Raw genomic sequence first — 25,594 nt, forward strand, 5'->3', positions numbered from 1 at the left:
TTGCTGCTACGAGCACAGTCGGCGCATTACTTCTCCATAAACTTAGTTAAAGGTGTCTGTTGATGTATTTCTATATCATTGTAGTTTAGCTTGACATTACTCCGAGTATTAAGCTGTCTACAGTCAGTTGTGTGGTACGAATTTTGTTGTACTGTAGATTCGCTTGTATTAGTGTGTGTTACTGTACTGTAGACTACTCGCAAATTTGAGAATGCAAGGAGTATCATAGCTAACAACACAAACTGGCTGGAACACCTGAAAGCTTACGATAATGTAAGCAAAAGCGTTGTAGTGAAACCACTCCAGAAACGAGCCGATTGTCGTAGGATCAGTATAAATGTATTTGCAGTATAAACATTTCTATTGTTTCCTTCAGTCTGGCTCCACTTCCAGACAAGATCTATCTTTATAAAATTTGTAATGCTTCTTCAGCACGTTACAACCCGTTGTACCTGTTAAAGGAGGCGTTCCACGTGTCGTCCTTGCAGTTCAATGCAACGCAGCACTCGTGTTTGCAGTCAGTTACGAACTGTTTCAAACAAGCTCGGATCAATTCGAAAAGCTTGATAAGACCGTACAATTCGCTACTCTAGTTCTCCAGCCGTATCAACTGGAGTACTGCACACTTCACTTTTTACATGAACCAAGACAGGAAAATCTCGAGGCTCTAGACCAGGTGATCTTCGAGAGCAAGGTAAAGGCTCTGCTCGAACTATCCATCTTGGACCAGACTGACGCCTCAGTTACCATCTTACACCAACAGGGTGCTACTGTCGCGCCATGCATGTGCTACACTCGCCAAACATGGACCGTGGGTGAAATTTGATCCGAATTACATGGGATTTAATTCGAAAGTGTACATTTGAAACACTTTTTACTATCTATTACAATATTATATACAGAAGTCAGTGTCGGCTCGAACCAACCACATATTCGCAATTATCTCGCAAAGGGCTGCGTTTCAGATCCAAGTTTACTGGAACTTCTACTATTGTATGCATCTGCGTATCATGCTGTCTTTACTTAGACAAATGTTCGTTCTTTTTTGGTTACTATTAACACTATTTCTACATACAAATGATTCAGCGCATATATTTTTTCACTTTTGCGCACCTTTTTAGCAGTCGAAGCCTACTACTGCATAAGTGAAAGGCGGATATGATTTTGTGGTACCGTTTAGAAAACTGATGTAGCCTGCTTGCCCTTGCACTCTGACGGGCAGCTGACTGGTAGCAGCGTAAGGCGTTAGATTTCGTCTTGTCTTGACTGTATTTGAACAATCCATATTATCTTCAGAAGGTCCAGGCCCTAATGACGAAAGACTACCGCAGCAGGTTGCACATCTGTCAGCGGTACTTACAAAGCGCGTTGCAGATCCAATGCCTACACATAGCATTTTATTACTAACGACATTGCTTGCATAAGCTTTGCGAACATTCCTAATCTGAATGTGAAGGGTGATGACAATCGCCACGAAACTGCAGGAATAATGCGTCAACATTATTTATCACTCAACGCAAAGACAGGCATTCTTGGCGAGAGAGATGATTTAGGCCGATTATTAATATTTTCTCACTGACATATTACAGACACTGCTGGAGGATGTGCCACATCAACAAAGGTGTGGTTCATGATCGTGTACTAACATATTTTCGCGTCAATGAACGAGAAAAATGTCGCGCGGGTTTAGCCGAGTGGTCTAAGGCGATGCAGTCATGGACTGTGCGGCTGGTCCCGGCGGAGGTTCGAGTTCTCCCTCGGGCATGGGTGTATGTGTTTGTCCTTAGGCTAATTTAGGTTAAGTAGTGTGTAAGCTTAAGGGCTGATGACCTTAGCAGTTAAGTCCCATAAGATTTAAAAAAAGTTTCTTCGCATTTCATTTTTGCATTCTGTGATCATTTGTAATCATAGGAGAAAGGTATGGAATATTAGTGGTATTAATACTATCATAATTTGCAGCAGTAATAGCACTTGCTGAAAAATAAATAAAAAGACAGGTGGTAGTAGTAGTAGTAGTAGTAGTATGTAAGACATTTTTGGGGAATTGTAATAGGTAAATTGTTATTGTAGAAGTAATATTTGGTGTTGTAAAAGTAATAATAGCAGTATATATGACAATAACTGTAAATTAATTAAGATGATTTGAAACAACGAAAACCTATGGCTCTCTTTTTATGACAGCAAAGAAAGTTCCGGGTAAGAGCGGTCAGAAGTGCCACGGGACAGCTGTCCAAATGTTAGAGCGACTGTATTAGAACAGAATCGAAGATAAGGAAAGACAGTATTGTAGACAGTCTAAAGTTAATTTATGTTCTAAACAAAATAAAAAATTGGATAAGGAATTAAGTAGGTTATGCTGAAAATTCACGCACATGCAGTTACTATATATAACGAACCTTTGTTGTTAGCAAGTAAGTGGACTATTGTAAATAAATAAGTGGCTGTTGTTACTGTTTTGGTGGTGGCGTGTGCAGGACGTGACGCGGTTCTGCCTGCGCGACCTGCTGCCGGGCTCGCTGTACTTCGTGCAGGTGCAGGCGCTCGCGCAGTTCGGCTCAGAGAGGCTCAAGAGCGAGAAGGCCGCCATCTTCCTCAACACCACCGCGCACGCCCACCAAGGTACTGCCCCAGCGTCCAGCGCTGTCTGCTAGCGCCCATAACTCACAACTGCGGCTTATTTTTATTACACAGCGTAGTTTCCATTCTTGTGGAGTTCACTTGTTATCATAAAAATTTACAGGTCGAAATTTTCCAAACTAATCATTGTACGATGAATTCTGGATGTAAAGGGTGTCTCAATAAAGTTGCACAATTTCATTTATGTATGAAACACCTTATTTATTGAAAAGATGAAACACCTTTATTTTGAACTTAACAGTATACAATACAGTTATCTTCGAAAAACAATATTGGACAAATGTTTACTGAAAAACTGTTATTTCTCTCATAAAATTTTCAGTGACGTACGATCTGCAACGTTTTCCTCAACGACAAGCTTAATTCTGGCATTTAACTCAGGAATCGCTCACTATTTGTCGGCGTAAGCACTTGATTTCATACGCTGAAGCGCCAAAAAGCTGGTATAGGCATGCGTATTCAAATACGGAGATATGTAAACAAGCAGAATACGGCGCTGCGATCGGCAACGCCTATATAAGACGATTAGTGTCTGGGGCAATTTTTAGATTGGTCACTGCTGGTACAATGACAAGTTACCAGGTTTTAAGTGAGTTTTAGAGTGGTGTTATAGTCGGCGCACGAACGATGGAACACAGAATCTCCGAGATAGCGATGAAGTGGGGACTTTCCCGTACCACCGTTTCACGATTGTACCACGTCCATGCCACGTCGTGCTGCTGCACTTCTTCGTGCTCGTAGTGGTCCTACACGGTATTAGGTAGGTGTAAGAGTTTCTTTGGCTCTTCAGTGTATAACACCACAGGAAAAAGGCACACATCGTCACGTCCCAAGATCTCTATGTCGAATTCAAGACCCCATGGCGTGAGACGCACACCTTTTTCAATGGGCCACATCATCTACTTTTATTTCAAATTCACCATCGTACATCACAGTTACTTGTGCGATACAACGCACGTTAGTCTACTGTAAGTTACACGCGTGCATGTACCAAAAATATTGAGTTATGTGCTCAACACTAATCGAATAAGCAGTTCTTTGAGTTTCCTTCACCATCCGCCGCATAGCGTGATCCAGCGCGCAGTGCCAACCACTTGTTTCTTCCGAAGTTTATTGAGAAAATCTTGCTCTTTTTATAAAATTTTCAATTTCTTTGTCATACATTCTGTATCGATTTCCTCAGTGACACACTCAGTTCAATAATTTAAACTATAAATTGTTCTTGGTTTGTTCACACACGTGACTTGACATACAGCACGGCTTCATGTCGCAAGATCTTGGTGTCCAGTTCTTGGCTCCATGGCGTGGGACGATAGACCTGGGAATTTCCCCTTCAGTATAGCGTGATTCGCCCACTGTACGACTAATGGCTGGTGCTGAAAACACTTGCTTTCCAGGTCAATCCACCCCAATTTGAATCAAAGGAACTCTCTCACCATGTTGCGATAACGTACAAATTTAACCATTACTACTTTATCTGAGGAATTCTCGAAAAATTAGGGCATAATCAAACCGCTCGCTTAAAATTTGCACCAAACTGTTGCCCGATGTGCATGCATCAGCTGCTGAAGTGTTGTACGAGGATTCTCGTCACCACAAATCTGACAATTATGTTACTGACGTAGCCTTTCAATTGGGAATGCACCTCATGGCAAAAGTTTGTTGAAAAACTCGTATTTTTTCAAATCTGTCCTGCACATTTTGGTTTTCCAGTACGCAATCAACAAATCCACACTTTTCCTAATGGGCGGTTGACAATAATCGCTGCATTCATTGTAACTTTTCAAGGGCGTAGAACCTCTACCGTAATTCGCTGTTCCTCGAAATGTTCAGTTCTTGTAATCGGTGGCGGGTCGAGGCCCATGGACTTCGATCCACACTCTCTTATATTGAGGCAATATTTTCATCAGAAAGACGAGTACGATGTTGCTTTCCTGTCGTAATATCAACAACTCACCAATTTCTTAAAAGTTTTCATTTATTCTTCATGTGGTCGAATTAATTGGTTGCCTTGCACAGGCCGAAAATTGTACACTGTTTTCGAAGTGTGCTTAAAGAACTTTTCCCATATTTGTAATAACACTGGACGACGGCAACGAGTTGTTCGACATTAAAACGATTCATTTTTACTAACCACAATGTATTAACACGAATTATTTACAGACGAATGGAAAAACTGGTAGAAGCCGACCTCGGCGATGATCAGTTTGGAATCCGCAGAAATGTTGGAACACGTGAGGCAATACTGACCCTACGACATATCATAGAAAATAGATTAAGGAAAGGCAAACTTACGTTTCTAGCATTTGTAGATTTAGAGAAAGCTTTTGATGATGTTGACTGGAGTACTCTCTTTCAAATTCTGAAGACACAGGGGTAAAATACAGGGAGCGAAAGGCTATTTACAATTTGTACAGAAACCAGATGGCAGTTATAAGAGTCGAGGGGCATGAAACGGAAGCAGTGGTTGGGAAGGGAGTGAGACAGGGTTGTAGCCTATCGCCGATGTTATTCAATCTGTATATTGAGCAAGCAGTAAAGAAAACAAAAGAAAATTCGGAGTAGGAATTAAAATCCATGGAGAATAAATAAAAACTTGGAGGTTCTCGGATGACATTGTAATTCTGTCAGAGACAAAAAATGGCTCTGAGGACTATGGGACTTAACATCTGTGGTCATCAGTCCCCTAGAACTTAGAACTACTTAAACCTAACTAACCTAAGGACATTACACACATCCATGCCCGAGGCAGGATTCGAACCTGTGACCGTAGCAGTCGCGCGGTTCCGGACTGAGGGCCTAGAACCGCTAGACCACCGCGGCCGTCTGTCTGAGACAGAAAAAGGCTTGGAAGACTATTTGAACGGAATGGACAGTGTCTTGAAAGGAAGATATAAGATGAACATCGACAAAAGCAAAACGAGGGTAATGGAATGTAGTCGAATTAAACCGGGTGATGCTGCGGGAATTAGATTTGGACTTGAGACGCTTAAAGTAGTGAATGAGTTATGCTATTTGGGGAGTAAAATATCTGATGATGGTCGAAGTAGAGAGGATATAAAATGTAGACTGGCAGTGGCAAGGAAAACGTTTCTGAAGAAGAGAAATTTGTTAACATCGAGTATAGATTTAAGTGTCAGGAAGTCGTTTCTGAAAGTATTTGTATGGAGTGTAGCAATGTATGAAAGTGAAACGTGGGCGATAAATAGTTTAGACGAGAATAGAAGCTTTCGAAATGTGGTGCTACAGAAGAATACTGAAGATTAGATGGGAAGATCACATAACTAATGAGGAGGTATTGAATAGAATTGGGGAGAAGAGAAATTAGTGGCTCAACTTGACTAGAAGAAGGGATCGTGTGGTAGGACATATTCTGAGGCATCAAGGGATCACCAATTTAGTATTGGAGAGCAGCGTGGAGGGTAAAAATCGTAGAGGGAGACCAAGAGATGAATACACTAAACAGATTCAGAAGGATGTAGGTTGCAGTAGGTACTGGGAGAAGAAGATGCTTGCACAGGATACAACACGGAGAGCTGCATCAAACTAGTCTCTGAACTGAAGACCACAACAACAAGAGCCACAATGTCTCTATTTGACAACTGAGCAACAGCGAGCGTTGTCAACCGATCGTAACTAAAAAGACGTGCAATTTGGATTGTTGATTTTTAGTCGGAGTCCTCCTTTGTAAGCGCCGAAAACCCATTATTTTCAGTGAATTTTCTTGTACCGTAAGACCCTATGTTGGGTTATACTGACTGTTAACTTACGAGGCGTTACTGTTTTGACGTATGGCCGCTGCGTCTCTGCAGTCGGTGATCTGCCTCAAATGCACAAGTTTCCTTCTATTATTGGATACTCGCAGCTGCCATAACGGAGGTATTCATCCGTGTTTAATTTTCCTTGGTCTTATTTAAAATACCTCAGTCGACTGAAACGCCTGCTGACTATGAGACATCCGCAGCGATTCGTGTTCTGTGTGCAAAAGGCGCGAAAACGGTTGAGACTCATCGGCAAATAATGGAAATGTATGCAAAAAGAACATTACGGTCGATGTAATGGCAAGGAATGGATTAGAGCAGATCAAGATGAAACATGTGAGAACTAACTTCCATGTAGAAGTGCGAAATGGGTGATAGTAGGTCATCACTGAACACTTGTTGCAGAAAGCTGATGCACAAGTTGAACACGACGGACGTTTTACGATTACATTCTTATCTCACGAGTTCGCTCAAGTGTCGCGACATGGATTTTCTCAAAAGATTATTGCTGTAAACTTAGACTACGAGAAATTGTAGGCGTGCTAGGTGCCAAAAATACAGACGTAAGCGCACAAAGCTAATCAAATAGGCAGTTGTTTGAATTCCCTTGACTATCCGCTGTATGGCCATGATCTAGGGCGTACGGACAACCACTTGTTCCTGCACTTGAAAGAAAATTTAAGCCGTACGTTGACGGTGCCATGACAAGAGAATTGTAAAAATGGCACTCAGCAGTGGTTTGGAAATCAGGAGGCAGATTTTAATGAAAATGTAATTCACTGATATTGGTGGAAATTATGTTGTGAAGTGGATTAAGGAAGAGGTTGTTATGTAATAATACAATGGTTTTGCAAAGACACTTATCTTTGTTTAGTGAACATGCCATGAATATCTGGTCATTAGACCGTATTCTTACTTTTTTGTTGTAATTCAAGCAGCGAAAATTCCACATGCAACACCTAGTAAAAATTGCTCGCATAAGAAATTTCTGACAGACTCGATTCCATCATCGTTGTAGCCTGTTTTATGGTAAATTATGGTGGGTGGAATAAAATAAGCGAAGTGACTTTCACGAGCGATGTCTTTCTTTGTTGATTTCTTTGGCCCCCTCTAATCCTCTTCGCATTATTATTGAACAATATCTGCTGCGTCTAACGTCTTGGCTGTAGCGTACATGTTTTATCAAAATCTTTTTAGTTATTTTTCTTATTATTTTTAAAAATTTTGAACTTTCGACCTGAAGGCCATGCAGCTATCTCTCAAAGTTTTGAATTTTACAGAATGAGGTTACCTTTATCTAAAAATTGCATTATTAGTTTTAAAATTAATATACTATTTTGATAAAGGAGGAACGAGCTATATTAGTAGGTAACGGCTGGTGAGATCTGATTAGCTATTGCATGGAATCAATTTAGAGGTACGCTTACAGTTAACAATCAGAAAAATTTGTGATTTATATCTCCTACCGTTATTACATAAAATTCACAGTAAGGATTATGACGAATGTGTATTCGGTGTAGATGGATGGGGAATTACCCGTGACTAAATCTCATTATTTTGCATGATTGTGAGGATCAGACTTCGAAAGAATGTTTGGTTGTATCTGTCCACAGCACTCGTATTTCCTTTCAATCCGTATCGATGATTTATATTCGTCTTCCTACTGGTACCTTCTTCTTCTATATAACGTAGTCTTCAGGTCAGATGGCAGTAATAATATGTTTTTAAAAGTGTAATTTTGAGCCACTGTTTTCGCTAAATCTTCGATCGTTTCATTATATTTAATGTTAGCACGTCCTTTGATCCACACAAATATTTCCGAGATTGTCGTTTTCCTTGGTAACTTTCATAATGTCCTTTTCTAATGGATTAGTTTCCTTGAGAAGGGCTGATCTCTGTATATCTTAGAGCAAGTTCCTTTTTTTTAGTTCCCAGTCTTCTGATTAGTTTGCTGCGGCCCGCCACAAATTCCTGTCCTATGCCAACCTTTTCATCCCAGAGTAGCACTTGGAGCATGCGTCCTCAGTTATTTGCTGGACATATTCCGATCTCTGTCTCCTCGTACAGTTTTTATACTCTACAGCTACCTCTAGTACTACACAGTTTATTCCCTGATATTTTGACAAATGTCCTACCACCCTGTCTCTTCTACTTGTCAGTGTTTTTCATATATTGCTTTCCTCGCCGATTCTGTTGATAACTTCCTCATTCCTTACCTTATCAGTCCACCCAATTTTCAACGTTCTTCTGTAACACCACATCTCAAATGATTCGATTCTCTTCTGTTTTTGTTTACCCACATTCGATGTTTCACTGCCACTCATTGCTGTTTCCCGAACACACATACTCAGAAATTTCTTCCTCAGATTAAGGCCTAAAGGCCTATATTTGATACTAGTAGATTTCCTTTCGCTGGAAATTCTTTCTTTTCCAGTGCTAGTCTGCTTTTTATGTCCTTCTTGTTCCGTTCAATACGGATCATTTTGCTGCCTAGATAGCAGAATTCCTTAACCTCGTCTACTTGGTGATCCCTAGTTTTGACGTCAAGTTTCTCACTGTTATTTCTGCTACTTTCTTCGATGTGTTCTCATTCTATATTCTATAATCATTAACCCACTCATTCCATTCAACACATCCTGTAATTCTTCTTCGCTTTCGCTGAGTGTAGCAAAGACATCAGCGAATCTGATCATTAATATCCTTTCAACTTGAATTGTATTCCCATTCTTGTACGTTTCATGTATTGCCGTCATTTCTTCTTCAATGTATAGATTGATCAGTAGAAGTGAAAGACTCAGCTCTGTCTTACACCATTTTCAATCCGAATACTTCGTTCTTGGTCTTCCAGTCTTAACGTTCCCTCTTGTTTCCTGTATACACTCCTGGAAATGGAAAAAAGAACACATTGACACCGGTGTGTCAGACCCACCATACTTGCTCCGGACACTGCGAGAGGGCTGTACAAGCAATGATCACACGCACGGCACAGCGGACACACCAGGAACCGCGGTGTTGGCCGTCGAATGGCGCTAGCTGCGCAGCATTTGTGCACCGCCGCCGTCAGTGTCAGCCAGTTTGCCGTGGCATACGGAGCTCCATCGCAGTCTTTAACACTGGTAGCATGCCGCGACAGCGTGGACGTGAACCGTATGTGCAGTTGACGGACTCTGAGCGAGGGCGTATAGTGGGCATGCGGGAGGCCGGGTGGACGTACCGCCGAATTGCTCAACACGTGGGGCGTGAGGTCTCCACAGTACATCGATGTTGTCGCCAGTGATCGGCGGAAGGTGCACGTGCCCGTCGACCTGGGACCGGACCGCAGCGACGCACGGATGCACGCCAAGACCGTAGGATCCTACGCAGTGCCGTAGGGGACCGCACCGCCACTTCCCAGCAAATTAGGGACACTGTTGCTCCTGGGGTATCGGCGAGGACCATTCGCAACCGTCTCCATGAAGCTGGGCTACGGTCCCGCACACCGTTAGGCCGTCTTCCGCTCACGCCCCAACATCGTGCAGCCCGCCTCCAGTGGTGTCGCGACAGGCGTGAATGGAGGGACGAATGGAGACGTGTCGTCTTCAGCGATGAGAGTCGCTTCTGCCTTGGTGCCAATGATGGTCGTATGCGTGTTTGGCGCCGTGCAGGTGAGCGCCACAATCAGGACTGCATACGACCGAGGCACACAGGGCCAACACCCGGCATCATGGTGTGGGGAGCGATCTCCTACACTGGCCGTACACCACTGGTGATCGTCGAGGGGACACTGAATAGTGCACGGTACATCCAAACCGTCATCGAACCCATCGTTCTACCATTCCTAGACCGGCAAGGGAACTTGCTGTTCCAACAGGACAATGCGCGTCCGCATGTATCCCGTGCCACCCAACGTGCTCTAGAAGGTGTAAGTCAACTACCCTGGCCAGCAAGATCTCCGGATCTGTCCCCCATTGAGCATGTTTGGGACTGGATGAAGCGTCGTCTCACGCGGTCTGCACGTCCAGCACGAACGCTGGTCCAACTGAGGCGCCAGGTGGAAATGGCATGGCAAGCCGTTCCACAGGACTACATCCAGCATCTCTACGATCGTCTCCATGGGAGAATAGCAGCCTGCATTGCTGCGAAAGGTGGATATACACTGTACTAGTGCCGACATTGTGCATGCTCTGTTGCCTGTGTCTATGTGCCTGTGGTTCTGTCAGTGATATCATTTGATGTATCTGACCCCAGGAATGTGTCAATAAAGTTTCCCCTTCCTGGGACAATGAATTCACGGTGTTCTTATTTCATTTTCCAGGAGTGTATATCGTATATTACTCGTCTTTCCCTATAGTTTACCCGTATTTTTGTCGGAATTTCGAACATCTTGCACCATTTTACATTTTAAAATGACGTTTCCAGGTCGACAAATTCTATCAAATTGTCTTGATTTTTCTTCAGTACTGCTTCTATTTTCAACTGCAATATCAAAACTGCCTCTTTGGTGCCTTTACCTTTCATAAAGCGAAACTAATCGTCATCTATCAGGTCTGCATTTTTCTGTTCCATTCATTTATACAGGATGGAGAAAAATTGTGTCACGAAATTTTAAACCTGCATAGCTGATGCCAGTAGGAACCAAAATTACTAGTGTTGTGTAGGTCGACAACGCACCATTTTTAAACTATGGAAGCTTGGTGCCACGAGCTCCGTTTAGTCGTGGGATTTCCCTGTTGCCGTTCGTCGGTTACTGGCAGCGCTATGGTCGTCAGTTCACACTTACAAACGTCCCTTGCCCTGTCACTGCCCTAACGTGATGCGCACACGTGTCGAATAGGTCTTACTGTTTGTCTACACCCCACGTCAGAGGCATTCAGACTTAAGCTTCGCTTCGGGGCACACACATATCATCTGCGCTTTACTCAAATAGTAAGCATGGCGATCTCCGGCAGGCAAAGCATTCCCGGTCATGCGTTGTTCAGAGCATCCGGTAACAGGGCAATCCCATGGCCAATCAGAGTGTGTGGCGCCAATTTTCTGTAGTTTAAAAATGGTGCGTTGTCACAACACTAGTAATTTTGGTTCCTACTGGCATCAGCTATCCAGGGTTAAAATTTCGTGACACAAATTTTCTCCACTCTGTATATTATTCCTGCAGTATCTTGGAGGCATGGGCTGTTAAGCTGATTGTGCGATAAATCTCGCACTTTTCGCCTCTTTCTGTCTCCGGAATGGTATTTTCTCGAAAGTCTGATAGTATATCGCAAGTTACTTCATACATTCTACACATCAACGTGAAAAGTCGTTTTTTTTGCCACTTCTCCCAATGATTTTAGAAACTCCAGTGGAATGTTATCAAGTCCTTCTGCCTTGTTTGATCTTAAGTCGTCCAAAGTTTTTTCAGAGTCTGACTCTAATAGTGGATCCCATATTTCTTTCCTGTCGACTCCAGTTTCTTCTTCATTCACTGTAGCAGGCAGGTCCTCCCCTTCAACGAGGCTTTTAGTGTACTCTTTCCACCTATCCACTCTCTCTTCATTTAACAGTGGAATTCACGTTGCACTCTTAATGTTACCGCCCTTCTTTTTAATTAAACCGAAGGCCGTTTTCACTTTTCTATATGTTGAGTCAGTCTTTCTGACATTCATTTCTTCTTCGATTTCTTTGGATTCTTCACACACCCATTTTGCGCTAGCTTGCCTGCACTTCCTATTTATTTCATGCCTAAGTGACGTGTATTTCTCTATTCCTGAAATTTCCTGATCATTTTTGTAACCCCTTCTTTCGTCGGTCAACTGAAGTATTTCTTCTGTTACCCATGGCTTCCTCGCAGTTACCTTCCTTGTGCCTATGTTTTTCTTTCCAACTTGCACTTTTAGAGAGGTCTATTTCTCTTCAACTGAACTGTCTACTCAGCTATTCATTAGCGCAGCATCTATAGGCTCTGATAACTTAAGGCGTATTTCTTCAGTCCTTAGTACTTTCATATCCCCCTTCTTTGCACGTTGAATCTTCCTGAGTGGGCTCTTAAATTTCAGCCTACTCTTCGTCATTACTAAATTGTGATCTGAATCTATATCTGCTCCCGCATATGCCTTACAATCGAGCTATTCAGTATCTGATTTCGGAATCTCTATCTGCCCGTGATGCAGAGTAAATGGAATCTTTCTGTAACTACTGGCCTTTTCCAAGTAAACCTCCTTCTCTTGTGATTCTTGAACAGAATTTATTACAGACCTCCAATCAGTCTTTCTCTCCTCTCATTCCTACTGTGAAGTCCATATTCTCTCGCAACTCTTTCTTCTACCTCTTCCATACAACAGCATTCCAGTCTCCCATGACTATTAGATTTTCATCTCCTGTTAGATTTTCATCTCTCTTTACGTACAGAATCGTCTTGTCATTATCCTCATATACTTTTTCTATCTCTTCAACTTCTGCTTGCGTCGTCGTTGATTTCATTCTGCCTCTGGAGCGTAGTGTGCGTTCATAATCGATTTTAGACTTTATTAGGCTCTTATATATTAAGAGTAGAATACTAGCAGAATACCCAATGTCCATCACCTCCTTCCATTCGCTGTAGCAATCACCTAGTCCACCTCTCTCCATCCATCTTCTCCTTCCTCCTTTCCCTATTTACTTTCTGTCCATCTCCTCGTGCCCTCTTTCTGTCCACCTCCTTCTCAGCCCTCTCTCTGTCCACCTTCACTGCCCCGACGTTCTACCCATCTCCTCCTGATCCCCATTCTGTCCATATTCTCCCCCTCCCCCCCTCTCTTTGTCCACCTTCTCCACCTGAACACTCTGTCCACCTCCTCTTGGCCCCCTTTCTGTCCATTTTCTCTTCACCCTTCCACTTTTTGATCTCCTCCTCTTCCCTCTCCATCTCCCGCTCCATCCTCTCTCCTCTCTTCCTCCACCTCTATTCATCTCCTCCTCCACCCTCCCTGTCAGTCTCACCAGTTTCTCTGCCAATCTTCTCCTTCCCTTTCTCCCTATCAGTCTAATACTCGCCCCCTATCTTTGACCATCTCCTCTGTTCCCCTTTCTGCATCCCCTCCTCCACTCTCTCTGCTACTCCATCTCCTGCTCCGCCCTCCCCTTTTCTATCCATCACCTCCATCCCAATAGGATGTTGGTGGTTCTCACCACCAGAGTCTTACTTTGTGGGTAGTAAGTAATTTGAGGTAAAAATCGATCCAGGGCTTCACATGTCTCATATGTTTGACGTATTTCACTCTTATTTGCATACGTGTATTACCTGTATCTCGAGCAATATGGCTCTGCAGTTTCACTTTCACGCAGCTAGATGTTAATGACGTCTTATGTGTCGCATAATGATGTGATTTTGTAAGTACGTTCAGTGATGTAAGTCTTTGCAAAACGTGTCGCGAATAGAGTTGAGCCACGAGGTTTAGACGTGCGGTCTAGGGCCCCTTGCCACCGTTCGCACGGCTCTCCCCGTCGGAGGTTAGAGCCCTCCCTCGGACATGGGTGTGTATGTTGTCCTTATCGTAAGTTAATTTAACCTAGATTGAAGTAGTGTGCAAGCCTAGGGACCGATGACCTCAGCAGTTTGGTCCCAGAGGCACTTACCACGAATTTCCAACTGGAGTTGATAATAAAGAACTAATAAAATAAGGCGTCGTACCTGATGTGGCAACTTCACTGCATGAAAAGCAAAAGTGTAGTAACCGATAAACTTTTTTCTTTTCGTCATCCTGTTGGGTAGAGAGCGAAAAAAAGTTCCGTAAAATTTTAAATTATAAGTAAAGTTAGTTGCAAGTCTCTAAGTGGTTTCACTCTCAAATACTGGACGAATAAATTCTAGGTATTTGTCTGTCTGGAGCTAAGCTTCTTTTTCTCTTTTTTTACCCTCACTTCTACCTCTTTGAGAGATAGGTGGTTCTTACCCCCACAGAGTTTCTTTCCAGTCAGTAAGTGATAGGGATACGCGGTCTGGTTGAAAGCGATCTAGTGGTTTAGAAGGAGATGCGGAATATACTTAAATACATACATTTTTGTAATTGTATGGATTATAATTCGCTTATCACCTTGCTCTTGCAAAAGCGCGCAACGCATTGAGACAAGGCAGTATTTTCTCTATGACATATGTACCGTGCCTTATTCATGAGGGGCGGGAGTCCATTATCACACCTAGAAATTTGGTTTGACCCTTGTTGGCTCTTCACTGCGAAGATCTTGTTATTTGATCTGATGCGTGTTAGCCTCTGTAAAATCCTTCGCTTGCCAATGTTGATGACGGTCTTCTTACGGATTGAAAGTTGTAAGCTATTAGATGCCAGCCAGGTTTCTAACATTTTCCTTTCTCCTTCTCCATTTCAGCAACATAAAGAAACAAACTACTCCGTAACCAAAATGGGACCCAAATCTAGATATCACTGACGTAGCAACCCTCTCTGTGTATCCAAACTCTATTTATTCATTAAACAAATAATCTGTTGTCAACTTCATTAATTACATCATCTGAAGTGATTTCATACGGCGACTATCGTATTCATGTCTCGAAAATTGGAAGTCAGACCCAGCTTTCTTTTTTATATTTTTAGTTCCTTCATCGATTGCAAACAGGTGGTCCACTAGTGTGTTGTATACTCTCTATATGCCTTCATCTGTGGCTACGGTTTTGCAGCTTCCTTCGAGAGGATCTCCTTCAAGAGAAGTACGGCCACTTTAAAATTCAGCCATCAATTTCCTAATCGTTGAAAATGTAGAATCGCCTCTCTATAAAGTTTCACCAACTTTGGAAGAATTTTTGTTGGCGATAAACCTTCAAGAATGCAGAATTTCATGACGATGTTGTACTGCAGAATACGCGTATGAACGAAACATAGATAGTTCGATGGTTCCGCAAGTAAACTTGGCACTTAATCTGTAAACATTTGGGTGCAGCTTTTCTACTACCCGAAAAGGACCCAAGTATTCATCCATAAACTTCTTTGTTTCTGATGTGATCTTCTTCGACTTTTCCCTTACACCTTGTCCTGTTCAACTAGCAAGTCTTCCGGATGAACCCCCCTTTTCTCAGTGCCACATTTATTATATTCTTAAATATGTTCCCTTTTTCTGCAATACCTAATGGAAAACTGTTACTCTCCTCAGTGGTTAGACTCTTTTTCCTAGAAAATGGTATAATTACATTTCTTCCCTGAATTTCCAACATCATAGAATTCTCATTCAAATCTAGTTTCCCACTGTGTTTATTGATGAAGTCCACCCCTATCAACATGTCCACACTTAATCCTTACCAGGAAATTATGATACTACTGCATACTACTTATTTTAAGAGGTAGCAACGCTTCATATTTAACAGATTTCTTAACCTTTCCTGCTACGGTCGCAGGTTCGAATCCTGCCTAGGGCATGGATGTGTGTAATGTCCTTAGGTTAGTTAGGTTTAAGTAGTTCTAAGTTCTAGGGGACTGATGACCATAGCTGTTAAGTCCCATAGTGCTCAGAGCCATTTGAACCATTTTTTTAACCTTTCCTGTGGCTACAATTATTTGAATCCCCTTGACAGGCATTATTACTAATTCCTCTTTGTTTGGCAAAGCATCTAACCACTTTTGACTAACGCTACAAAGATCACTGCCACTGCAGTTAAACACTGCACTTCTTCCCCACTACAGGTTATCTTGTCTTCTCCCCACTATTGCTGACTTCAGATTCACGAAGCAAATCATGTACAACTTCCTTTCTCTCAAAACCTTCCCCACGCCTCGAAATTACACAGATATTTGTTTTATTATTTTCAGTATTTATCCTCTTTTGTAGCAGTCAGTCTGTCCACTAATGACAAATCAAAACACCTTGACACATCACGTTTTCCTTCCTGAACCTCCTGTAATCAATTAGTTGACTGACACCCACTATGGTCATCCAATCTTCATTACTGCCGTGCTTCCTTCACCTGTTCCTATTCAAAAAGTCGCCTAAGCTACCATTAATAACACTTATTTTGATGTTATTTGCTTCACTTGCCTCATTTGTACTGCCCGTGTCATTACTTCCGAATTCAGTCATTTCTTCATTATACAGCACAAAAAGAGTTTCTAGCTGTTTTAAACTACCATTACCTGCCTTGCAAACGATAGCATCTTTATAGACGAGATGTAGTTTTCCATACTCCATGACTCTGTGCTCTCTTCCGGACGCACTTCCCTCTGTTGTCTGTTTTGCACATCACTATCTTCATATGCTGGAGATCTTAGCATGTCCTTGATCGGAGTTAGTTCGCCTATCTGCCATAGCATGGCGCCAGCGTCTTACGCCTTCTCTTCTCCTACCATTACCTCAAGACACATTCACTCCGTTTACATTTACATTCTGTCTAGGTTCTGCATTATTTGGAGGCCTAAAGTATCTATTATCCTGCTCCTCCTACTGCATTAGTCTATCTACTCTTTTCAGATAACTAATGGATTTATTAATAACGTCCCTGAGAGCAGTAACTATTTTGTTCAGGCAGTTCATAGGTAGCTTTTCATCTAAACACATTGTAATCTGTTCTGGCTCTAATATGTTAGTGAGATAAATTAGCAACACACTTTAAAGCTAATCTTTTCACACTCTCCTTTCTGGGATTAAACTTTTCCCCAGCCCAGGAACTGTTGTGCAGATCCATCTGCTTTTGTTTACCCCAATATTCTGTGAAAAATGCATCTTTAAGCTATTGTAAAGTATCGTATCGTTCAGCAGCATTCACACTCGAGGTCCTGGCTTCCCCCATAAATTTTTATGAAATAAAGCCGACCTTTTGCCTATCGGTCTGCGGTCGTGGTAAAACATTTTCAAAATCATTCCAAAATTCCTTTGGAGGCACATGTCCATCAGGACCAAAACGTGAGGACTGTCTGTTAGTAGTGTAAGCTACTTCATCCAACTCTGTTATCAGACTGCCACCCACTCTGTTAGTACCAACTTGTATATTATGTTCTACTTTAATTAGTCTGTTGTTAAGATCATGTAGTTCATTTGCTTCCAACCACATCTGATCGGTCAAATGATACGTGTTGGTTTCTACTTTCTTCACATGGTCAGAGACAACATCTACAGCTTTTAAACAATTTTTAATTGTCTCATTGATTCAAAATTTTATACTCACTTTCACATATACCTAGAACTGTAGCTATTTTATACTCTATTTTCTGAACATTTTCTTGGATCTGGCCCATTCTTTGCTTCCTTCCATTAACTGCCCTTTGTATAGTCTCTGTTAAATCCTCTTTTACACTGTCTGAGGATTTCTTGCAACTTTCCTCAAATTGAGAAAATTTAGCTCCGACATTTTCATCAAATGCCTTCAATTGTTTTTGCCAAATTTCCTTTAGATCAGAAGCCTGTTTTCTAACTTAGTATCAATTTCATCTCTGAACTGTTTAAGCTAACCAGCTAATTGATTAGAAGTACTGCGCTGATTATCAATTTTTCTATTAATATATTGCTTAAGACCCCTAGCTAAATTTTTATTTGCTTCATTGATGCTAAGCATTAATGGTACTATCATTTCCTTTACATTTTCCAGTTAAGTTTGCTTTACTTACAACAATGAACTTTAGCATCTGCCTCTCTGGTCTCCAGTTAATTTACGCCGCCCTAGCTAACGTCAAATAATCCAGAATCACCAAAATCACCCAATCTATTATTAACATAGCTAGTACCCTCTCCCATAGTTACATCTGTTGTAACATTTCGTCCCTGTTTCTCCCCCACAATTGTAGATAACGGGTGTAAATTATAAACTGAAACATCATTAATTTCTAATTCACTCACATTTCTCTACCCTATAGTGCTTGTCTGCCTGGCACTTCCATCAGACTCAGTCACATCCTCTGCCTTCAAAACTGCAGAATCATCACGCCCTTCGATTTTAAAAAGTCTTTTGATACAGGCAAACAACTTGTCTCTCTTTGTCGACTGTAGTATCAGCGCTCTGAAACAGTGGCTCCGTTCTCTGATCCAGTTATACCAGTTTGTGGGATACTATCTACCGCCCAACACCGTCAGTGCAGCTCTTTAGATAACGGCTGCCGATGCATCTATCGTTCCATCCTCAAAACTCTCCATAAACATGTTGGCAACCACAGGGGACAGTGGGCTGCCCATAGCTACACCTTCAGTTTGCTCGTAATATTGGTTTCTGTACAGGAAATTTCTCTGCAATCAGTACCAGCCAAGTACTTGAAAGGTCTCCTGTCTCCATATGTGGGGAAATGTATTCACCACATCCGCAACTCAGAAGATTTCCTGCAATGCATCAAGCAACTGCACACCACAGATTTGGACATCATGGTTAGTTTTGATGTGGTATCGCTGTTCACCAGGGTCCCACTAAGGACTCACTAGAACTTATTGCAGCGAAATTTGACGGTGCTCTGTTGGACCTCTTCAGTCATACACTGACATCCACGTATTTCCTGTACAGAAACCAATATTACGAGCAAACTGAAGGTGTAGCTATGGGCAGCCCACTGTTCCCTGTGGTTGCCAACATGTTTATGGAGAGTTTTGAGGAGAGGGCATTGGAAACAGCCACATTTAAACCCGCATGCTTCTTTAGGTATGTGGATGACACCTTCGTGATCTGGCCACATGGGATGGCCAGGCTCAATGAGTTTCTTGAACATCTTAACTCATGCCACCCTAATATCGAGTTCACCATGGAACTGGAGAAGAATGGTCAGCTGCCATTTCTGGATGTACTAGCCCAGAGGAAAGCAGATGGATCAATTGGCCACAATGTGTACCGAAAACCAACACACACTGATTTATATCTGCAGGCCAGCAGCTGTCACCACCCTGCACAGAAGAATGGGGTTCTGAAGACTTTGGTCCACAGAGCACGTGCCCTGTCAGACCAAGAGAATCTACCTATAGAGATAGAACGTCTCAAAACAGTTTTCTCCAAAAATGGATACACGGACAGACAAATTGAGAGGGCACTCCAACCAGCCACTATACCACAGGTTCCTGAAGAAGACCAAGATGAAGCAAAGAAGGTGGCATATCTGCCCTATGCTGGCTCTATTTCTGCCAGAATCAGTAGGATCCTCCGTAAACACAATATCAAGTGTGTTTTCAGTCCATCCTACAAGATCGGGGGACTGCTGGGGAGTGTCAAAGACGACCTGGGGTTACGAAAACCAGGGATTTACAATATACCTTGTCAATTTGTCATGTCCCACATTGACCAGACGACAAGAACTGTGGAGATCAGATGCAAAGAACATCAGAGGCACACTAGATTAATACATGTGACTAAGTCAGTCATTGCTGAACACTGTCTAGAACTAGATCATGCCATGAAGTATGAGGATACCAAGATTCTAGCACAAACACCCAGATTGTGGGACAGTGTTATAAGAGAATCGATAGAAATTAAAATGGCTGACGATCTTATGAACCGTGACACAGCGTACCAGCTAAGCAGAGCCTGGGATCCGGCTCTGGAATTGTTAAAGGAGCAACGGGGCCAGCTGCAACACTACACAAACAGAAGAACCAGAGACATGGAGATGGAAAACGAGCCCCTGACGGACTGCCAGGCGCACCAGACCGAAGATGGAACACCCAGAAGTGGGACTGGTGGGCGCGGACCGCAGAGGGAACATCCAGAGCCGCAGCGGACGAAAAACGTAGCGGCAACGCTCCAACAGGTCGTGGTGAGCGGGCGCGGACCGCAGGGGGAACGCTTGGTACCCCAGACCGTAGATGAAACCCCCAGGAGCGGGTTTGGTGGGCTCGGACCGCAGAGGGAACACCTAGAACCGCAGCGGACGGAAAACGGAGCAGCAACACTCCAGCAGGTCGCAGGGAATGGGCGCGGACCACAGAGGAAGCGCTTGCAGCCGTTGGTGGAGGGGGAAGGCCAAAGGCATAAATACGGACCAGGTCCACTCAAGGAGCAGTCTCAGGTCGCACCTGATGAGGGTCACGAGCTACGTGTCCGAAATATCGTGCAACTACGACGCTGATATCCGGCAGAACACCCGACAACCCAAGATGTCATTAGATCGCCGGGAAAGCCTGAAGAGTTACATCAGTTACTTAATTGTATAATATAAAAACTTTAGATAAAACATTATTTCACATTCACACCTTCATTCTCCCTCATAACGCAGCACAATTATAATAGTAATTAATAAACAATTAGAAAATTAAAGAAAAACAGAGCTGTAAATAAAGACGACAGTATTTTACCTGCAGCACAAACAGTGTCCATCAGTTAGTGAGCTCTGCCAGATCGAAATGAAACAATATATACTCTGGCACCTGACGCCACCTGCCCTGCGCTCTTCTCTTGCTGTATGCCTGTTCACTGCTTATGTGAGATGTCAAAGGCCATGGTGTAAGACACTATGCCTCATGGGATACTGACTCTGTATCTTTTGCCGGTATTTCTGTAAGCTTTAAATAATTTAAACATTTTGTGGTTGTTTATTTCACAATTTGTTGCTAAAGATTGGATGATTTCCTCAAAATATCTCAGTTTATCTATATGAGACGTCTGTCGAAATGAGTAATCTCACCACAGTATTGAGGAGTTCAACGTACTGGAGCTTTATGTAAAAGATTCAGAGTCCTGCTTTTGCTGTAATTTCCCGATGGTCTACAGGCGAGTACTTCGGTTCTTTGTACTGCTGGACAGAAATGGAACGCTGTATGTGAAGACCAAGCGCTACAAATAAATTTTATTTTCACGTAGACTGGGATGCCAACAATCATTCCGTTTACTTTTCTTTCGCAGGTTCTGACAACATTTGACATTACACACTTGACATTTCGCCTAACAGTTTAACTTTTGACATGATAGTTTTTGCTCTTTAATCAGTTCTGTTTTTCTTGTGTTACTTTTAATTCTTTTAATATGGGTAATAGTATATTCCTATTGAATAATATATTTTTAAGTCTACAGAGGTGATCACACTCCTTCACCATTGTGGATTTATAAGATGGTTTCGAGATTGAGAATATGTCCAGCGGTGGACCAGTCTTACCTCAGCTCTTAATAAACGAAAAACACCGTCTGGATCACAGTGTCTTTATTGATGACTGCCAGTTTCGGTCTGCCCTGGATACCATCTTCAGGCCTGGCGCCATTCGGTGAAGTCTGTCAGCAGTGGTGCGAATGGCACCAGCTGTATGTTGTTCATACCGATACTAAGAAACCAGACCTGAAGATAATCCGCAGGGCAGATCAAAACCGATAGTCGTTAACAAAAGACATTGTGCTTCAGATGATGTGTTTCAGTTGTTAATAGACTGATGTCTCGGATCCTATGACATGGCATCCGTCACGAAATTATCTGTCCTGCTTGATATTCACTCATTTTTTGTTTGTTTTTGCAATGTAGTCGTGTGGAAAAAAACTCAAGTATAGTAATTTTCTAAATTGCTTCGGATGGCTTTTGTCTCATCAACAGGTGTGTCTCCAGAGACCAACGAGTGAAGGAGAATGTAGACGGCATCTACCTGCCAGCAAGACTCGGACGCCGCGAGTGACTCCTGAGGAACCACCGACGACTGCCTGACATCAGTCGACCACTGTACTCCACCCCTGTAGACTCACTGCCTGCATTGGTTTCTCTACTTTTATACCCTCTCTACACACGCCACTCAGCGAAACTCCTTAGAATCGTAGTGTATTTACACTAGCATCCTCACAAAATTATCAGCATAGAAAGTGATGTCACAGTAGAGCTTTTCACAGCAGAGAAACACACTAGGTGTGGAATGGTGCATTGCGGACATCCAGCACTGTTGTAGTTTCTTAGAGAAGGCTGACCTCCAGCTTTATCACTACTAGGTTTAGGTCTGAAATCTGTAACTAATGTAAGCAGACTTGCGCCTATATGTACACTAAGACTGTTAGACATAGAAATAGAGACATGACAAGTTTAGCGTGCTTAAATAATTTAGAAAATTGTGATTACTTAGAATTATCGTATTTAATTTTCATATATATACTTTTTGGTGAGATTTAATATTCCATTATGAAACATCTTGTACCTTTATTTATAAAAATAAAACATGTGAAACTTATTATTCACTAGTGCATTCATTTGAACATTAAAAGAAGGAAAATATTAGCACTCCTAAGTTCCTGTTGAGAAGAAAATCTTTTAATACGAACAAAACGAGTTATATTATTACTTACAACTGCCTAATTCAAGTTGGTTTTCTTATGTACACGTACAATTAGATGTTTTTCAGTTGGAGACATTATACACTGGACAGTATGACAACAAACTACGCACATGCTTTTGTACAATCAATATAGGCATCATTTCGTCTAATGTTCCACGAATAAAGAAAAGTAAATGTGTATTACGATCAATTTACATTAGAACGTAATCATTATCCTTACTATTTCCACAGCTGAGTACCACATATATCAAGCCATTCACTATTTCAGAATTGCATCTTGTTTTAGTTGCAGAATATTCAGTGTTGGTTCAAATGGCTCTGAGCACTATGTGACTTAACTTCTGAGGTCATCAGTCACCTAGAACTTAGAACAAATTAAATCTAACTAACCTAAGGACATCACACACATCCATGCCCGAGGCAGGATACGAACCCGCGACCGTAGCGGTCGCTCGGCTCCAGACTGTAGCGCCTAGAAGCGCGCAGCCACTCCAGCCAGCCCATATTCAGTGTGCCTGCAACTTTGGCTACATAAGTTTCTTGCAGTGCAAATGTGTCTGTGGCATTTTCTGTCTGATGCAGTTGCACTGGGTGCTGTAGCAGCCCTTTCTTTGTTGTCGCTTTTTCGTCTAATAGGTGAAAGTTTGATTTTATTTTGTACACATTGACTGTCATTGAAGGGTTTTACTTTTATTTAATATTGTCCCAGCTAAGTATCAGTTTGATTACTTTTAAAAACCAATGTTAAACGTGGGTCACTACACGTATAGTCTTCCCAACTCTGCGAGAAAAAATCTTTAGTAGCTTTACTACCAATGTTTACAGACGACGATACTTTAACGTTTCGTTCAATTGTTTAAGTTACGAATCGCTAGTCTGTTCTTGGTGTAGATCACGTAACCTTAACGTTTATTAATCTAAGTTAAATTAATGTTCAAGACTTGTATTATGTTTCAAATTAACAAAGTCAGTTTATTGACAAGAATTATTAATAAATAGGTTCACATATACGATCTCAGTCAAAGAAGTTCTTTAATTAGATGTCTAAGTAGGATTCCCGCTAGCATCAGAGATGTTAGATAATTTCCTGTCACTTTCGGTAAATAAGTTATTTCTATTTAATATCCGCAAACTGTCATTAACGATGATCACTAGTCGCGTGAAGTTAAAGTTTCCCACTATCACAATTCAAAGTCCGAATCCGGTTTAAATTCTCAATTCAGTAAAGTGTTTAAATATTCACACGAATTGACATTAAAGCCAAAGAGATTACTTTTCACCTTCCCGTTTATATAATCTGATAAATGTCCAAATTAAAGTCTTGAATTGACAATCCTCAAAAACAAATTCGTCACGATCTGTTCTTGATCCCCGTTTAATAAAGTCCCAGATGTTGTTCTCTAAAGCTGTACGTCCTAAATAACTTCCGAAGTAGAACAGACTAGAGACTGGAGTATCGTAATTACAATGTATGGCTGTTTATACTTTAATAAACACTATCTTTGGTGGCCCAGACCTAAGTTCTATGACTATAATATTGATTTTCTTACGTATTGGAATAACAAATATTTTAATATTTTCTACTTTTTCCCCCTTTCCATGTTTCTAAAATTTATAATTAAATTTTCCTTTTCTTTCCTTTTGCTTTCTATACTAGATATTTCCCTCTATTTGTTTTTTATTTATTTTTCGTAATTATTACTTGTGGAGGGACTTGGGTCATTTTGTGAATTGATATTTTAAGGACATGGGAGCTAATTTGGGAGATATTTTTGTTTTTTCAACACCGAGAGGCGCTGTAGGTGTTACAGTGCCCCACAATCCTGTCACTAGTCAGTGCTTCCTTAGCCTGCAAATTATCTTCATTTACTGTATTAACTTCACGCTGTACTGCATTTTACAGCTTACATTCCCCACTTTTTACAATTTAAAAATTCTAGAAAATATTTTATTGTTTCGTTTCTTACTACAATACAACAATGTCACGCCACTAGAAGCTGAAATGTGTACAGTGTCCTGTCACAAAGGCTCCATGTTTAACATTTCTTCACACACAAAGTTATAGAAATTATGAGAGCTAATTTTTAACGAAAAGTTTGGCCATGGGGGCTAATTTAGACAATCGTACGCAAAATTAATTTTTCTTCTCCAAATATATCATAATAATTAGCATACAAAACAATGATTATTACAAACAGTTTCTGTTACGTCACACTAATCTGTGATTATGTGTTATGGCAGTGTGTCATCACTCCCATTTGGACATGGTTTCTGATGAGTTATGGAATCACAATAATTAAACCCACATTTACAATTACTTATTAACTGTCTGTATTAACTATTTCATGAGAAGCTATTGAACCAACTTTCATGTGTAATATTAATTATGAACTGTACTGTGAAACACTAAATAATCAGCAAATCATTCCCGCATTTTAATGGTTATGAAAATTCCTGTATGGTGCTGAACAAAACAATAACTAAGGGAACCAAAGAAATTAATCTGCAGACCTAATTCTTTACAATTATGTCCATAAATTTTAAGTATACATAAATGAGCATAGCCTAACCACACTTTGCAACCAATGAGACAATAAACAAAAGGAACTGATGGTTTCTGTTAATGTTTTTTTGACTAAATCTCCCAGAATTAATTTACTGCCATATTACTAGCTGACATCTGATGGAAATCTGACTCTATTACAACATTACATAACAATCAAAATTTGTGATCCTTTTTAACGACGCTAAATCACTAAGTAGTTTTCCAAGGTAATACAAAGTTAATAAAATAGGACAGAATTTTTGTAATTATGATACTAAGGTGCTTTAGAGGACATGGGCCTTGGACTATAACAGGTTGCATGACTTGAGTCAATAACAATCTGTACACACATACAAATTAAACTATATTTATACAAGAGCACACAATAAATAGTAGAAGGGCTGTGTCCCTTCTAGGCCATAGTTCAAGCATCTGTCACTATTCTTATGGTGCTGCAGTCACAGAATCCGTGATGGTTCTCAAGGTAAATTTAAAAATGCAAGATGTT

The 25,594-nt window shown here is 41.4% G+C and overlaps 1 protein-coding gene across 1 annotated transcript in view; it reads left to right on the forward strand.

The window, feature by feature from the left end:
- LOC124775074 (anosmin-1) overlaps positions 1–22,436 on the forward strand; it is a 294,766-nt gene extending 272,330 nt beyond the window's left edge. Inside the window, exons 6-7 of the mRNA XM_047249882.1 lie at positions 2,475–2,619; positions 21,818–22,436. Of these exons, the coding sequence (XP_047105838.1) occupies positions 2,475–2,619; positions 21,818–21,843 (171 nt within the window). The 3' untranslated portion in view covers positions 21,844–22,436. The remainder of the gene's footprint in view (positions 1–2,474; positions 2,620–21,817) is intronic.
- Positions 22,437–25,594: the final 3,158 nt, after the last annotated feature.

The sequence above is a fragment of the Schistocerca piceifrons genome, chromosome 1 (assembly GCF_021461385.2).
Source record: "Schistocerca piceifrons isolate TAMUIC-IGC-003096 chromosome 1, iqSchPice1.1, whole genome shotgun sequence".
Lineage (NCBI taxonomy): Eukaryota > Metazoa > Arthropoda > Insecta > Orthoptera > Acrididae > Schistocerca > Schistocerca piceifrons.